The sequence below is a fragment of the Helobdella robusta genome (genome assembly GCF_000326865.2).
Source record: "Helobdella robusta unplaced genomic scaffold HELROscaffold_2, whole genome shotgun sequence".
NCBI lineage: Eukaryota > Metazoa > Annelida > Clitellata > Rhynchobdellida > Glossiphoniidae > Helobdella > Helobdella robusta.
The window spans coordinates 5,165,168-5,182,506 of NW_008704083.1; the positions used below are offsets into that span (position 1 = coordinate 5,165,168).

Genomic DNA, 17,339 nt, shown 5'->3' on the forward strand with positions numbered 1-17,339 from the left:
ATGTGTGGTGAGTGTGTGGTGAATATGTGGCTTCATCTAATTTTCTTATTTTAATATCACCATGGCTGGTCATTAAAGCTTCCAATTTTGTTTTATCGACAGACCTGATGAAATTAACAAATAGTCTCTTATGATATGCCATACAAGTTGTTCTATAATTTCACATTTTTAAAACACCACATCTACGTACAGTTACATAAAAGTTCACTACAAACACACACATATACACAGCACACACACACAGACACAGACACACACCACACACACAGACACACACACACACACACACACATATACGCACACACATATACACATATTTGTATATCACATTTATTCATTTATTTACAACGTCACAGATTTGCGTTCAAGTGAATACAAATCTTGACTTAAGCAATCTTTTAAGGCCAGTTAACGTTCGTTTAATGACTATATAACATAGGTCTGTCATCCAAGCAATTACTCCATCATTAACTACACAACATGTCCTCTCTTATTTACTCCACTTGTGAGTTTCTCTGCTCTTCTTTGCTTATTTTTAGAATTTTTTGTTTGCACTACAGGCGTTGAAATTTGTATTTTGCAATGTTGGTTCTATATTTTGAATTTTGTTTTATATTTCCAAGCAATTTAACAAGATTAATATACCCTAATCTTGAACAATCAAACTCAACGCGTGTGTTTAACGTAGCGAGGGTTGTAAAGTTTCTTCTTAATATGTGCCTACATTATGTGATTGTATGTTCCAAAATGTGTACATAGTTTTAGTTAAATTATTTCACTGGAAGTTCTCAAAAAGAAGGCAATAATTCGAAACTGGAAACAACGTGGCCAATGAAGCTGAAATGACGTAACGATGGACGGCGTCGTAAATGAAATGACCAAATCAGATGACATCAACATTAAAATGCCAACCAACCAGCGTGAGCCAGCTGTGTGATTGTAGACTCCGGACTGAAGACGACGATGATGTAATCCATGGGTAGGGAGCTGATGAAGTCTAGGAGGAACCACGTCTTCATGTACCTCTCCGCTATTTTGCGTGGCTCCAGGATTATTTCGTCCGCAAAGTTGTCCACGATGATTCCTGGGTGAAGGTGGGTGAAAGTTTATGGAGTTTGTCTGAAAGTTTATTTTTCGAAGCAAATGACTTTTCGCAGCAAAACTAAAATAGCAAAAATGTAGCGTTGTTCAGTAAAGTGTATAAGATACTGTCATTTGTAAATTATTTAAAAAAAAATTCAGTTTTCATTCAACGAAATCAGCTAATTAAATTTTGCACAAGACTTGGTTCAATGAATCAAAAACTTTTATCTTTTTTCAAAACATTTTAACTTTCACCAGTGGCGGATCTAGATTTAGACAAGATTCTGAAAAATATTTGACAACCGAGGAAAATTTTCTATAAAAGTTGACGACCGGGGAGGAATTTTGAAACAAAAAAGTAGATGACCGCCGGACTGGGTGAGAAATTTGAAATTTACACAAAATTTGGTGACCGGGGGGTGGGAATTTGTTTAAAAAATTTTCCTGTGCTCACGGTTGGCCCTATTTTGAACGGGGGCAAATCTTCTGTTGATGGTCTTATAATGTCAACGCATATAACAACAATAACAAGAAGTTTTCATATTTCAACAATTTATCTTTTACTATTAACAGTAGTGCAAATATAAAAACAAGAATTATTTTGCATTCCTGGCATTAAACCTCGTGACATTGAGTTTATTTATTTCGTTTATCGGTAATTAATGTTTGCCCTTCTTACTACAAAGCCGTTCATCTCGGCCGTGCGATGCATATCTATTTGGAGAGAAGAAAGTAAAGCATTTTGCGGGAGTCTGTTCAAACTGCGAAACGACAATTTAAAACGGAAACCTAAACAAATACTGCGATGTTAGTAACTATTACTTATTTTTTCTATTTATTTATATTTAAGATAAATATTATTTAATGCATATTTTTGCAATTTTGTTGTTTGGAAAGGACACATGAAAAATTATTGCCGGTAGTTGTATACAATAAAACAAAGTTCAACGAAATCGGAGATAAAATAAAAAAAAACTTAATTTTCAAATTTAACTTAAAACGCTACAAAATACAGGACACTGCCACATTAAATAGTTAATTTTGCCAGATTTTTCTCTTTGTAACAGGGTTTCACAACTTTGGTAAAAAAATTGTTCATACCTTAAGATTGTTTTATCAACATTATAAATCAACCATCTATTCACCTTATATTTCATGGTTGTATACAGTGTTTTCCCATTGTTGTATACCGTTTATAACCAACAATTTCCTCTTTCACCCTAAGTCCCCCTCCAGAATGAAGTGCCCCACGTTGGACAGCCCTGCTATATGTACAGTAAACGACACTCTCCAAATATTCATATTTTGACTAATTCCATTCACTTGAATATATTTTTGATTAAAAATATTTGTTTTATATTTTCAAATGACAAAAAATGAGAAATATTGTTCAATACAGTGACAGAAATGTTTAAAAATTGACGGCAGTCGTGTTTTCTGTACGCTTGATTAACTGGCAAACAGCAAAGTACTAAACATCGATGAAACCCGTCCTCGTCACCTCCATCATCGTTTAATGGTGGCACTTATACTGCTTATGATTTACTGAAAAATTTGATAAGTCCACTATCTCAAAAGTAGTCAGAGCACATTTGCCGTGTTTACAATTTCACTCATTAGACCACATTACATCGCTTTACATCAAAACGTATCCCATCACATCACATTACATCATATCCTATCACATCACATCACATCAAGTCATCTGATATCAAAACAAACACCACAAAATATTACACACCAGATATCCCATCTCATCACGCTGCACTACAGTACATGAGCCATATTCATTCTGCCTCTCAACTCCTATAACTTCGGAAATTTACAATGCGCTCTTGCTCGCGTACTTATCGGATGTACTAAAATGCTAATAGGTTTGTAAACTGAAACATTCGAAGATATGTGTTTATTTTATAGGTACATATGACCTTGGCATAATGTTTACAGTTCATCATTCCGTGTTTATGTGTTTATAGGTACATATAATCATAGAATAATGTTAACAATTCATCACTCTGATTTAGGAACTTTATGTAAACGCGTAATGATTCCAAGATAATTTCAATTCCCTCCCATTAACACCTGCGTTGGGCCGCTAACACGTACGTCGTACGTAGGTGGCGTGGTGAATAGCGTGGGATGTTATTTTAGTTGCTTGGAATGGATGGAATGATGTTGCGATGTTTGCATGTGCTCATGTGATTTTTTTTGTGGGCGCGTGTCTCTATTGCTTTGTAAACAGTTCAAGAATGAGAAGAATCAAAATTATTCAATAATTTCTTCTAGAGACATCTGCGTATTTGAAAATGTTTGTCAGCATTTATCTTTGTATTGATAATTGAAGCAATGTAGTGCATATGAATTTGTTGGTGATTAACTTTAAACAAATTTAAAATAAAACTTACTTTTTCATACAGTAACTATTTACGAAATTGAATTTGAAATGAAGCTGGTTTATGTTAACGCGCAAAATTAATTATTCGCAAAGAAACCGCATTGAAAATATAAGTCCACAAAGATGAATCTGGCTTGAGTAACGATCTGAGATTGACAATCAAACAAAAAACCACGAAATTTATTAAGTATTTTTTCGATCTTTGAAACATTTTGTTACCTTGATTAGAACAAATAACAAATGAAGGGAAATGAGTTTTTTAAATTATGAATTTTTTAAATTATGAAAATTTCTCGTTTTGAATTTTAAAATAAGAGTCTTATGTATATTTAATGTATTTTTATTTGCTAAAGCTTACTAAAATGTTTTCGATAAATCAAACTTGTTTAAAATTGTTTTCTTACAATTAAAACAATGTCAAATTTCACATCAATTTGTCGAATTCTTAATATGTCCGCTAAATCATACCTAGGATTTGTATGTTTCAAAACACTATTAATTCTGTGTTGTGAACATTTCAATGTATATTCAATAAAAAAATAGATCTCTATAATGTAATGGATGAGAAGGAAAACATGAAAAAAGCTTCGTTTATTTTATTTAGGGTCTCGGGAGAATGATCTTTCCTTCGCAATGTAGATAGCACAGATCAAATAATTAGCCTCACATCAATGTATCATCAACCACGGGACAGAAAAGAAGAAAAAGAAATATTAATTATCTCAGTGATAAGGAGCTGTCCGATTGAAAGCTGGCAAATGAAAGTTTCAAGAAAAGTTGCAATAAATGTTGAACAACTTGGGTTTGTCTAATCTCATCATCAGTCGCCGATAATCTACTTCATGCGCTCCGCTTTTGTTCATGAAGATTTATCAAATTTCTTTTAAGTTATGTTGTGACTGTGACAGTCTATAAAAATACAGAAGAAAGACAGACACGCACACATTATTATAACCAGCATCATTACCAAGACCATCACGCCTATTACTATCATCGTCATTATTACAATCGCAATCATCATCACCGTCATCATCTTCATCACCGTCATCATTATCATCACCGTCATCATCATCACTACCATAATCATGTTATAGTCACGTGATACCTGTCCTAAAGTTGATGAGGAGGTCCAAGAGGAACATGACGTCACTGACTCCATTGAAGACCACCCACCTCGTGCTCAGATCATCGTTGAAGAAACAGATGGCCACCGGAAGTATGATGAGGTTGCCTAGCAACAACACCAACATGAACGAGTCCCAGTAGAATCTGCGTGTGTATAATTTGTGTGTGTGTGTGTGAATGTGTGTTTGTATGTTTGTATGTGTGTGAATGTTATGTGTTTATGTTCGTTTAAGTAGGTATCTATGTATACGTGACCTAAAATATATGATGGAGAGTATATACGTAGCTAGTTTTATATACATAATATACATACAATCTCTACACATGGATATTCTGAATATTGTAACTGGATGGCTGCCTGGAAAAAAATTATCAAATAAGCGCTTCTGGTCAAGTGGATGAATCAATGAATTAATGAATTAATTAATTAATTAATTGACCAATTGGTTGTTTGTCTGCATTCATTCACACAACAATTAATCTTTCATCAGATGCATGCAGATTGATAGATGTTAAACAAACAAAACATGCAAGTAAAAAACATAAAAAAAACATCAGGTGTTCAGGCGAAATATGATTTTAAAAATGTTAAAAACTTTCACAAAGCAGTGTAACAAAACAATTTGACGGCTTGATGATAACGATAATTGTATGTGGAGCTGTGGGGAGAAGATTTGCAGACGTGCAGATGTGAGCGATATAAAGGCATCAGCTGCATGTATTAAGTTTATTCAATTTTTAGACTTTTTCCAATAACGTGCAAGTCTTAATTAATATAATCTTAAAAATTAATCTTACATACACCCACACACACACACACACACACACACACACACACACACACACAAACAAACACACTTTTTTTTACACGTATGTATGTATTTTTACACACAGATCCATGCATCCTTCCTTCATACCTTACACTCAAGTTACAAATACGATTCCTTCACGCACACACGCACGCACGTGGGTGGGTGTTCGTCTGTTCGCAGAATAAATGAATAACAACCGCAAAAATTGCATAAAAACGAAAACAATGTTTCTCATTCCATGATTAAAAGTAAACAGAGAAAGATTAAAAATGAAACAATGATAGTTGACTTAACTTATGTGCGGCACTGTAGTATCACCACGGCCCATCTCTAACACATTCTCGCTGATTTAATGCCCACTACAGACCAACAATGGCAAGCTATCAAATCAACAATAAAAAAGTTTCTTTTTTGTGGTTTTACCAACCAGCTTCTTGCTAATGATACTTTTATATCAATATTTTTACGTGTTAAATAAGCTACTTTAAAAAAATCCAATTAAAATATGAAATATAAAAATTTAATTATCATAATGAAAACCTAAGCAAAGTAAAATAGAGAGTCGATATATTGACCGCGTGCCAGCGGGACATCCACTCCACACCTCCATCCAATCCAAACGACGCACAACATTATCATTCTTTTGTCATATTTAAAAAAATAGTTTGCCTATTGTACATTAAATTTGTATTATCAAGGATATCTCTTGCTGTGGTGCGCGTGCACTTGAGTTCTGTTTGACATTCGTTTATTTTTGGCGGGAAAATTGATTTCTTCCCAGCCAATGTCAACAAAAAACGCAGAATCAATTTGTTTATTTGTTTGCGCTTCTGCCTATTCGTTCGTTCGTTTTGTTTTGTTTGAAGCGAGGTTACGTTGTAAGCTGTCATCGAAACGACGCCATTTTTGGAGAAAGTTTCTGTTGAATATTTCTGAAGTTTTGAGTAAAATCTGTAAACTTTAAAACCTAATGTCTCATGAACATGAACGAAACAATTTGGTAATGAATCTTGCAAAATATTCCAACATTCATTAGTAAAATATTTTTTATGCTACTTCGAATAATTTACCATCGTTAATTTTTAACGTTCCTGATATTTTATACTGAAATAAAAAATTAATTCGAATGATTTTGTTTTGTTGAACTTGACACACGAAAAATTGAGCTCTGTTTCTATGCAGAGATATTATTATATTATTATTCCAATTTTTTTATAATAATAATTTTTTATGTGGAAAAAAATTTATTATTGAAAAAAAAATGCACGAGCCATTGTAAATCTTTCGAGCAAGTAGGTAATAATCAATCCTGTATATAAAAAATAAACATATTCTCATCAATGACGAACTAAGAAAATTTTAATGGTTAGAGAAAATATTTTAAATTATTATTTTATTATTTCTTTAACAATTTTAAATTATTTTTTCAACAACTTTTGCCCTCTACAAAAACGTGGTGAACTACAAAAGCGCACCCATTTTAATGTCCATACAAACATCTTAAACGTTTCGTACCTTTGTATTTTTATTACATTTTCCCCTTAAAAGATAGAAATGCATTTTTCCGTTCCTTCTCACTGCACCTTCACACGTACACAGACGACAACACAAATCAACTCACAACACAAACACCAGCTAAATTTTTTCAAATGATTTAATTACATATTTATGTTTAATATGAAAGTTGCACGTGCGTGCCTGTATGTGTATTTAACATGTTTTAACACGTGTATGCCGTTAAAGAATGTTAGTAAAAGACATTTCATGCATAAAAACAATCAACTGCTCATTATATTTTATTTGTTGCATCCATCCTATTGATTATGCTCGCAAAATTGTCGGTTTAAGGATTAATTGGTGCTATTTGTTTTGTTGTTGCTCTGCAAATGCATTCCAGTTCTTATTATCAGTTGCATCAATTATTGTACCTATTTCAATTACACCTTCATCATGGAATTAATGTTTTTGCGAATATTTCAAAAAAATGCTCCTCTTAATTATTCAGTAATAAAAATATAATTGTAATAATTGTAGACAGAAATTGATACTTTTAACTGCACGAACAAGAAATTATTTGAAGATTGTAAACAAATGTAAATGATATGTTGTTGCAAGCTGAATCTATAAACACAACTTAATGCAAATGTATGATATGTAAATAGACTAATTATTTGATTATTAGGAGAACGCGCAAGTAATGATTGAATGATTATATTTATACACGAGCATATGTTGTCTTGTTCGAATGCTGTCTCGCTATAAGTTCCGAAACCCCCACAAACATTTATTTTCTCCAACGTTCCAAATCAACCTGTTCTTCTTTTTCATCGTTGCCTGTTATCATCATTGGCATCATAATTATCAATATAATAATAATAATAATAATAATAATAATCATCATCTTCATCATCGTCGTCGTCGTAACAACCACTAACATTATCATCATCATCATCAATGAAACCAACATAATTGTCATCACCATCATCATCGAAATGTTAATTTTTAAAATTTTTTCCATAGCGAAACCTTCATAATTTTTCATTCACCATTTCAAAAACACCAGAACAGCGGGGGTAAGTTGAAATTTTTTGAAATCGAAACGAGGAAAAATGTCGTCGGCTGCTGACATGTTGTCTGTTGATTGATTTATGATGCCTTCAACGTTTCATGCACGTGCATTCGAGCAGAGTTAATGAACATCACTCATTCTTAAGGAGTTCATTATAAATTGGTGTTTTCAAATCACATAACACAGTCCACATAGGTGTTTATTGTTGGAAATATTTTATTTTAAAATTTCAATAAACTTTCCATCTAAACATCACTACTTGCAATAAATATTAAATGCTGAAACTCGATGCAAATTAATGAATGATTGAACTCCACTGTACACACAGTAGGCAAAATAATTTTCATTGTAATTTTTAAAATGTACAGAACCTATGCTAATGTTAATGACGGTAAAAAAAAAGTTATTCGCAACTTTGAACAAGACACATGTTCGCATGTGAACAAATGCGTGTCGTAAACATGGGAGGCATGTGTTCGTCTTCATGTTCACGCACTCCTCGTAAACATGGTGGAAATGTGTTCCTGTTCATGCACTCCTCTTAAAAATAGTAGGCATGTGTTCATATTCATGTTTATGTGCTCCTCAGTGCCTCGGCACCAGTTCAAGCGAGAATTATGAGTGGGTGTGCTTTTTCATAATGAAAAATTTTTATTGCATTGTTTTGTTCATGCAGAATATTACATGGTGTCATGTGAATCTTTGCAAAACACAGTTCAGTAAAAACAATAAACTTCAAAAAGGTGGGTAACAATAGCAGTGGAAGCAAAAACAAAAACAAAGATTTTAAAAAATAACGTTTAACTGTTGAACACCATAACGACAACTGACTTTAGCGCAGTAAAAAAATTAAAAACATTATAAAAAAATACTTTAAAATTGCTGTTAAAAAAGGAAATGAATGAGTACAAGTGCAATGTCTTGCTCTGTTGCCAGTTAGCTGTGTTGGAATGCGGCTTGCGCAAATTTGAAAAACTATCAAATAAATGGTGCGTGTGACATTTAAACACTGTATTTTATGCCCGTTGCAAACACACACACACACACACACATAATACATACGCACGCACACACACACCACACCACACAACTCTCCCGACTGACCTGAAGTTGCTGCAGGGATGGATGACCAAAGAACCAGCTGCTTTTTGACGAAGTTTCTCTCGATTCAATGCATTTTGATTGCCAAACAATTTCATGGCCAACTTGTTGTTATCTGATGGCTGGAAGAAGGAAACTAAATGTTCCCGTAGGAAGTTGCTGTTAGGATGTTTCAATGGACTATTCGGGCCAGCTTTTGGCTCACATTGGCTCTTCATCGATGGACTCATGTTCAAAAAGTTGAAGTCCTCTTTAAAGATCTTGGCTTTTTCACTAGATTCAAATCTCTTTTCATTGAATGGTTTGTGAAGCATATCGAAATCTTTACTCTGTGAGCCGAATTTTGAATGATTAGACAAAATGTCGTTGCTATGAACGTGGTCGAGCGAGCTTGTTATGATGTCGTTTTGCAATCGTTGCTGCTGTTGTTGCGTGGTTGTATAATTAGTAGCATCAATATTGCAGAGTCTGTTGCACGATGAAATGTTTCTGTTTGAATCTTCTTTATCAATAATGACCTCGATGCCACTGAGTTCTGAATCACTGTTTACTTTATTGTCAGCTTCCTCCATGTTAACAGTCCTGTATCTTATCTTCCCACTGCTGCTTATTCTGCTCGAAGCACGTCGTTGCTGATCTTTCAACAACTTCTTTTTAAGACCTCCAGTTCCAAAATTAAGCAGCGAAGAAATGGTTTTGTTTGTTTCTTTAAGACTTGATGTTTTGAAGTTGTTGTGGCTGCTGGGCATCCTAGGGCTTGCAGGGTTTCTGATGTTGTCGTTTTTGTTTAGTGAGCCAAGATTATTTTTTGATCCAGAAGATGAAAAATAAGTCATTTGGTAGGCCGAGAGACAGAGATAGTCATCAACGGGACTGTCACACTTTTGTAGCAAGTAAGAGGTTCTGCTGGTGAGATTACTGAGCAGCTGGTCATCGAGACGCTTCTGAAGAAATAAATTGTCGATCGAGTTCTCATTTTTTGAAAGAGCTTCTAGTTTTCTCTTACACATCAAACAAATTTCGTTATTGTTCACGTTTGTTGTACAACTGCCTATTAATTCATTCATGCTAGATTCGATTTTGCAATAATTATGATTAATTAAAAAAGAACATTTGCTTGAATGGTGACCACATCGCTGATCACGATCAGGCTGCAACGCAGAAGACATGGACAGCTCTTTTTCCTTGCAGACGTCGATGTCGTTGGTCGGTTGGTATAAAGTTTCATCAACTCCGTAATTTTTAACGTCCTCACAACTCTGCTCATCAGAGCAACAGTTTAACGATTTTGCACGTAAATAATCGTTCTTTATGTAACAATGCTCATCGTTATTTTCTGATTGTTGCTGCTGCAGCTGTTGTTGTTGCGGTAATTTTTGGTGTTTAGAAAACCCAAGGATATTATTCATAATTAAGTCATTTTCGTATTGCTTCTTTAAATTGCTACAGGGGTAGACGTTTTCATCATTTGCACAAAGTTTCGATGGTTGCAGATTGCTGGCTTGGTCGGGGCCAGCGCTGATTTTTGAAGTGGAGTAGGTTGTGTGAGAATTCGCAGGCAGGTCTTCTATATTCGAAGTGAAATGAGTTGAAGTTTTAAAATTATTAAATGTTGTTGTCGTTGTTGTTGCTGTTGTTGTTGGTGTTGTTGATGTTGCTGCTGCTGTTGTTACAGTTGGTGTCGTTACGTGACAGATTGATGTGGATGATTTTGTAATTGGCGGGGTTTGTAATGTCGACGTTGTTGGTGTGTTTGGAGCATGCGTCGAAACAGTGTCGGATATTTTAAGAGGAAATGCAGGAGGTAGAGCTGTTGAATGTGTATATGACAGTGATGTTGTTGAATGTGCTGTTGTTGTTGATGTCCTTAATGACATTGATGTCATAACTTCACAAGATTTTGATGTTTGGAAGGCAAACTTGTTATCATGAAAAAGGTTGTTGTTTGCGTGATTTCTTATGTTTGTCGTTTGATAGATTGATGACCGAGTTAGTGTGTTAGAATGTGAGTATGTATGCCTAGACGAGATAAATGCTGATGTTAATGATGTGGCATTTATATTTTGTGATGACGATGATGATGTTGTTGCTGATGTTAGAGGCAATGATTGGGATGTAGATGGTATGGAAATGTTTGAATATTGCATTATTGGGATGAAGACCGGTAAAGATGGTGATAACGATGATGTTTGTGACCACGGTGGAGATGAAGTAAGCTGGTTGCTGATGTGTGTTTAATATGATTATTAGTGCTTATTACATTGTGATTATTAATGTTGTTGTTGGTGCTGCTGTTATGTTTTTTAAATGAATTTATGTCTTTGGTGGTGTTTTCATGATGCGCCTCATCAATATTCACTTGGACACTATCCATCACATACTGACCTTCATTGAGGAGGAAATAAATATTGTTGTTACATTTGATACTTTCAAAACGTTTAACAATAAATTTATAGAAATTTCACTTTCATTCAAATTATAATTAGGTCCTTATTCTTCAGCAAAACTGAAGAATACGTCTTCACGCTCTTCGTTGAATGACTTCTTCACGTCATTTCCGTCAGCGTCAAAGCTTTTCCTCTTTTTATACTTATCGTCATCATTTTGTCGCCATCATCGTCATGCTTATTTTCATTTTTAACATCATCATCATCCTCTTCATCATTATTTTTGTTAGGTGAACTCTCCATTTCATTAGAATTTTCCTTTCCTCGTTTATAAGTTTATAAGTTCAAATTCAAAGAGTCCCTTACAGATGTCCTGGCAGTCGGGCTAGATTGTTGCTACTTGTTTAACTCAGAAATCTCGACAGTTTCGCTGTTTTGCTGCTGAAATTGATGACCCTTTAGTTGTCCTTGGTGACGGTGCAGTTCTTCATTTTGTTGTTGTTGTGGACGGCGTTGCAACACTTTGAAAGGCTGCCGGGCTAGGTTAACACTGATTGAATGGAAAGATTTGCAGTGACCAATTTTGAACGCTAAAAGACCTCCCGCTCTTTCCGGGCATGTACGACGTCTTGCTCCGACACCTATGCATTCACTCCTACGTTGATTCTAAGAGCGTACAGGGCTCTATAGTAACGGTGCATCAACAATTACAAATTTTCCTTAACAGGCATCTTATCACATACAAATAACAAGACATTTTGTATTAAAATAAATTTTTTTGTCAAACACTTGCATATCAATTTTGACATTGCAACAATAGCATTGAGATAATAAGCAAATTAACTTACCAAACGTTCCGAATCATCAGCATCCACATTACCTTCTTTGTTTTGGACAGCGTATTTTTCAACAACAACAACAGTGTGAAGTGTCGTTGATTTATCCATTTTTTTAATATTTGGACAATTTCTACTCTATAAAAAAAATTACAAAAGGTATGTTAAACACAAAGCAAAAAAAAAAAATTTTATTTGAATTTTTCGACATATAAATAACTAAATCAATAATTTTGAGGAACACTTGAAAATAATTTCTCTGCCTACCTCTATCAGGCTTTCAACTTATATTTCTTCGCGGGATTCACATATATGTGTATGGCATATTGCGATGTTTCTGTCAAATTACACACACACACACACACACACACACACACACACACACACACATACACACACACACACACAGGAAAATATTAACTTTGTTAAAATGAACTTAGATGGAAATTGACTTTGTCAAAATGAACTTAGATGGAAATTAGGTGTCAGTTTTTTGTATTGGCTGGTCATCTTGCAAATATTATTAATTATTGTAAATTATGCATCCTAATTTACTAATAAACTAAGTAATTGTGGGATTTTAAACATTTAACTGAGGAGAACGTGAGATAACTTTTCATTTTTAGGTAATTTAATTCGCTAGGTGCATCAGCGGCGTAAAATTGTCAGACGCATGCACCCAGTCACTTCACTGTATGTTTGCTATTTTTTCGTTTGCCGAGTTTGTTCAAAATTTGTTTGATTTCTTTTCATAACTTGGACATCGTCATCTTTTAATATATGCATTTTTCATTTGTATGTGTATCTTCTAAAGATTAGTATTTCGTAGGTTGAATTGAAAACGTCTGCATTTGTTCGAACTAATATTTTTTTCAAAATTGTATACAGATAAACATTTTGAAAGGCACACGTCACAATTGCAACACTAAAAAAATTTAAAATTGATGTGAAATGAGCACTAAAATTATTATGATAGACATGTACGTACGTTGTGTGATGAGCCCGGTGCAAATAAGTCAATCTCTATGGCTTCTTGTAATTAAATGAATTATAAAAAGATAAAAGAAAAACTGTAATAAAAAAAGCAAATAACGTGTAAATAAATCACTTGACACAATCTGACGGCTTCCCAACAAGTTCACAACAACAAAAGTTTAACGAAATAATAGAAGTCACTTGAAAAATATGTCAATGACGAAATATAATCAACTCAACAATATAATAATTTACAAATAAATAACGATTGAGTTGAAGAGACAAACAGTTAAATAATTTTAACAAATATTTAAATTGTCAGTAAATTCATTGCACTTTTAATAAATAATTGGTCATGGATTAGTCTCAAAATGTTAAAAAAAAAACTAAAAGGTTTTTGTAAACAATCAAATCAAATTTTGTTGTGTGTTAATCATCAAAGTTAATGAATAATGTTAAGTGCGCTACGTGCCACATCTAATTAAATCAATATTATTTGTTGGTTTAATCCAACCAACTGAGAAACTGATTCAATATGACCAGGCAGGACAATTGTCTCGTAAAGGTACAAAATACAATAAAGGCTTTTACGTGCTACCTCCTTCACTTCGACTCTTTGAATTGAAACAGACTAGGAGAAAAGAGATAAACAAAAATATGAAAAAAAAAACAGAAGAAAGAAAGTGAAAAAATAAGAAAGATTAGAGACAGAAAGAAAGAGAGAGAGAGGAGAGAAAAAAGAGAGAAAGAGAGAGAGATGAAAGTAAAAAAAAAGAAAAAATAATAGATGCGGGCAAAATAGGAAATACTGAACAATTGAAATACTTGTTGAGATATGAAGTGCCAAAATATGAGCAAACAAATAAACACAAATAGAGAAGAACAACATGGAAATATAATGAATAATATAAAGAGTAAGAGTTGCAAACAATAACGTTTAAAACATTTTTTATAAATTAAAAACATGTGATTAATTTATTGACTATTCTTTGTTTGAGATATCGTTCATAACATTTTTGTTGTTGTTGTTGTTGTTGCTGTTATTTTTATTAATGTAATCGTCAGTGAAAAAATTATCATCAAGGATGTTGTTGTTTTCTGCGGTGTTATTGTTGTTGTTGTTTGTATCTTTCATGTTGTGTGAGTTTATCTCGTTGTCATCATCGTCGTTTGTTTGTAGTGTTGGTGAGGGGGATGATTGTTTATGTTGAACAGCAGGAGGGTAGCGTTGCATTCCTGGCAGTGAAAGTTGTTGTTGTTGTTGCAGGTAATGTTGAGGAGTGTTGGGAAAGAAAATGTTGTTGTTCATTAGTTTCATGATGTTTTGTTGCTGTGCGTGATCAGGTTGATGTTGCTTGTGTTGTTGATCGTTGAGGTCGGATTGTCTAAAGTTAGACTGTTGCTGATGATGTTGTTGTTGATTGTGTTGCTGTTGATGATTGTTTTGTTGGTGTTGTTGTTGATATTGCGGATACAAGAAACCTTTGTACTGCGTGCCATTCAACTCAATGCTCACCTCCATGGAATCATGTTTCTTGCCGTCCTCATCTGCAGCGATTTAAAATTTTTTATCTCAACTGAAAATAAATACATTATTTATGTTAATTCATCGGGATGTTGCTGGCTATTATCAAATTAGAATTGAAATTATGTTCGCTTCTTACGTTTATTAGTCAGTTTGATATTAACACCGGCCATACAAATCGGTGAACTTCGCTGTGATTGGTCAGTTTGTGTTTGTTTCTGTGATCCAGTACCCAATGAAACTTGTTTGGATGGTAAGGGACTGGTGTCTTCTGATTTACCATGAGTAGAATTTGAATCGGAAGTAAACGGCTAGATGAAAAAGTTCGATCACATTTTATTTAATTATTTTAAAATTATTACTAAAACTGAAAATTTTAAAAACATAATTAAAATTACATTTTCTCTTTTAAGGGCTTTGAAAGGCATTCCAATAGGAGTGTTGAGTTGTTCAGCTATTTTCTTATTGGTCACTGCATTGACCAATCGCGAAGCATCTTCCATTCTTTTCGTCATTTCGGCCATTGCCCTGGTTGCCAAGGAGACAGGATCATTAGGATGGGAATGATGATTGTTGGCGTGCGAGCTAGGATTAGGTGGAGGGAAGAAAAACGGTGACAAATTGAGCAAAGATGGATGGAGAACGTTGATTGGCTGATGAGGTGGTGGCAGTCTGAGATGAGTGTGGTGGTTCATCAGATCGGTGGGTGAGGGTTTCATGTGCTCTGCAAATTATATTCATGTCAATAAATTGAAAATAATTATTATTTTTTTTTGTTATATTCAACAAAGAAAATTTTTACTACTGATCTTGACACTTCTATAACCAAATCGTAATTTATTGCAAAGTTTAAAAAAAAAAATTCAGCATTATTTTTATGAGAAACAAAATTCAATCTGGCGCAAATTATTGCAACCACCACCCTCGTCATCATTTCGTCATCATGAAATGGTCAATATAATGCAATCGGTGGTCAGTTCTGAGTGTCATGAATCACATTGTCGAATTTTCATCTCTGAATTTAATTTATTCTCAGAACTCTGCACCAATTTGTTACCAGTGCTTTATCAGTTTCACTTCATAATACATTAAAATCGTCACCTCCCTCGTCATAATTTTAAGCAAAATTTATCCTTTCTGTCTTTATAATTTCTATAATTTTTCCTCATCATCATCATCATTATCTCATCATTCGTCATCATCATCCTCATCATCAGCATCATTCCATACAAATATCAAAAGCAGCATCTGCGTTCATCATCATCGTCATCGTCCTCACCATCATCATCAGTATCATCATCATCGTCGTCATCATCATCATCAATATGTAAAACAAAACATCTTTCTCTAATTAAACTTTCAAGAATTCGGTAATGCACAGTTAGACTCAATTATTTCAGATGCACTTCATTCATCCATCCATTCATTCATTCAATATGTTGGGCTCCTTCTCTCCATCAAATGATGTTTTCTTTTCGTTTATTATATATACACACATGTATGTGCAAATAATAATACATGTGCAAGTACATATATACAAATATAGATATATATACACACACGCATTAAATAGTTTTTATATGATATCTAAATATTTGTTTATTTATTATTTATTGATTTAATTAGTTGTTATTTTAATTTTTGCCGTTTATATTAAAAGTTTAAAATGTGAAAAATGAAATTAAAATAATAATGTGTACTTTATAATATTATATAATTATAATGAACCACTTTTTTTTAGTACTACTGTTTGGCCGGTACAATTTGTCACTTTGAAAACATTGAATTAGTAGACACGAGCCCAACTGTGAACGACGTTGATTTCAAAATATTTCAGAGATTAAAATAAATTTCACTCGGCCAGTTTTAAAGAATTCTCACCATCATTATTTGTTGCACGTAAAAAATTCATCAGTAGTATAGGACAGATCTCCATTCGATGTTTGAGGCCGTTCAGTTCATTCACTTGACTGATATGTTGGAGGTACGCTGTGGAAGTTGATGCAGTTCCACATTTTGATTAACTGGCACCTCCAATAAACTCCTGACAGCTAATATTTTCAGCAAAACGAAAAAAGTTTTTTTGCCGTAGAAATTATTTATTACTGAAATTTAATGGTAGGTAGGTTGGTAGAGTCAATAAGCAGAAAGTCAAGAACAGATGATGTTTTATGAAATAAATGCTTTTCACAGTGATTACGGATATATATTAGGGTGTCCCAAAAATATGAAGTTTTAAAATATTGATGTCTCACCCCATTAAATATGTCTGTATGGTAACAGTAATTTACCTGCTAAATTTTAGCCCATTTGGACAATGTTTAGAGGTCTCCCAAGGGGTCGAAAGTTTAAGATTTTAGTGTTTGATCGTTCGCTATCAACTTTTGATACAGTGTTATATGATATGATTATAAATGTTTTATGATTTGTTTATAAAAATGAAACAAAATATATAATTGTGAAAAAATATATAAATCTGCAATGCCTTTTATTTTTTAATTTCAAAAATTAGGTCAAAAATGATTGAAAAA

General features: G+C 33.5%; 3 protein-coding genes across 3 annotated transcripts; all 3 read right to left on the minus strand.

Annotated features, from left to right (window-relative positions):
* Positions 1 to 775: 775 nt before the first annotated feature.
* HELRODRAFT_160455 (hypothetical protein) lies at positions 776 to 4,728 on the minus strand (the record flags this gene model as incomplete). Its single annotated transcript, XM_009017412.1, has 3 exons — positions 776 to 837; positions 917 to 1,084; positions 4,584 to 4,728. The coding sequence occupies 3 exons, from the start codon at positions 4,726 to 4,728 to the stop codon at positions 776 to 778; spliced, it is 375 nt and encodes a 124-aa protein (XP_009015660.1).
* A 3,744-nt stretch (positions 4,729 to 8,472) lies between these two features.
* On the minus strand, positions 8,473 to 12,419 carry HELRODRAFT_160456 (hypothetical protein; the record flags this gene model as incomplete). The annotated part of the gene is made up of 5 exons (XM_009017413.1): positions 8,473 to 8,614; positions 9,089 to 10,652; positions 10,826 to 10,895; positions 11,159 to 11,308; positions 12,321 to 12,419. The coding sequence occupies 5 exons, from the start codon at positions 12,417 to 12,419 to the stop codon at positions 8,473 to 8,475; spliced, it is 2,025 nt and encodes a 674-aa protein (XP_009015661.1).
* A 1,846-nt stretch (positions 12,420 to 14,265) lies between these two features.
* Positions 14,266 to 16,823, minus strand: HELRODRAFT_160457 (hypothetical protein; the record flags this gene model as incomplete). The annotated part of the gene is made up of 4 exons (XM_009017414.1): positions 14,266 to 14,831; positions 14,948 to 15,119; positions 15,207 to 15,532; positions 16,775 to 16,823. The coding sequence occupies 4 exons, from the start codon at positions 16,821 to 16,823 to the stop codon at positions 14,266 to 14,268; spliced, it is 1,113 nt and encodes a 370-aa protein (XP_009015662.1).
* Between the last annotated feature and the right edge of the window lie 516 nt (positions 16,824 to 17,339).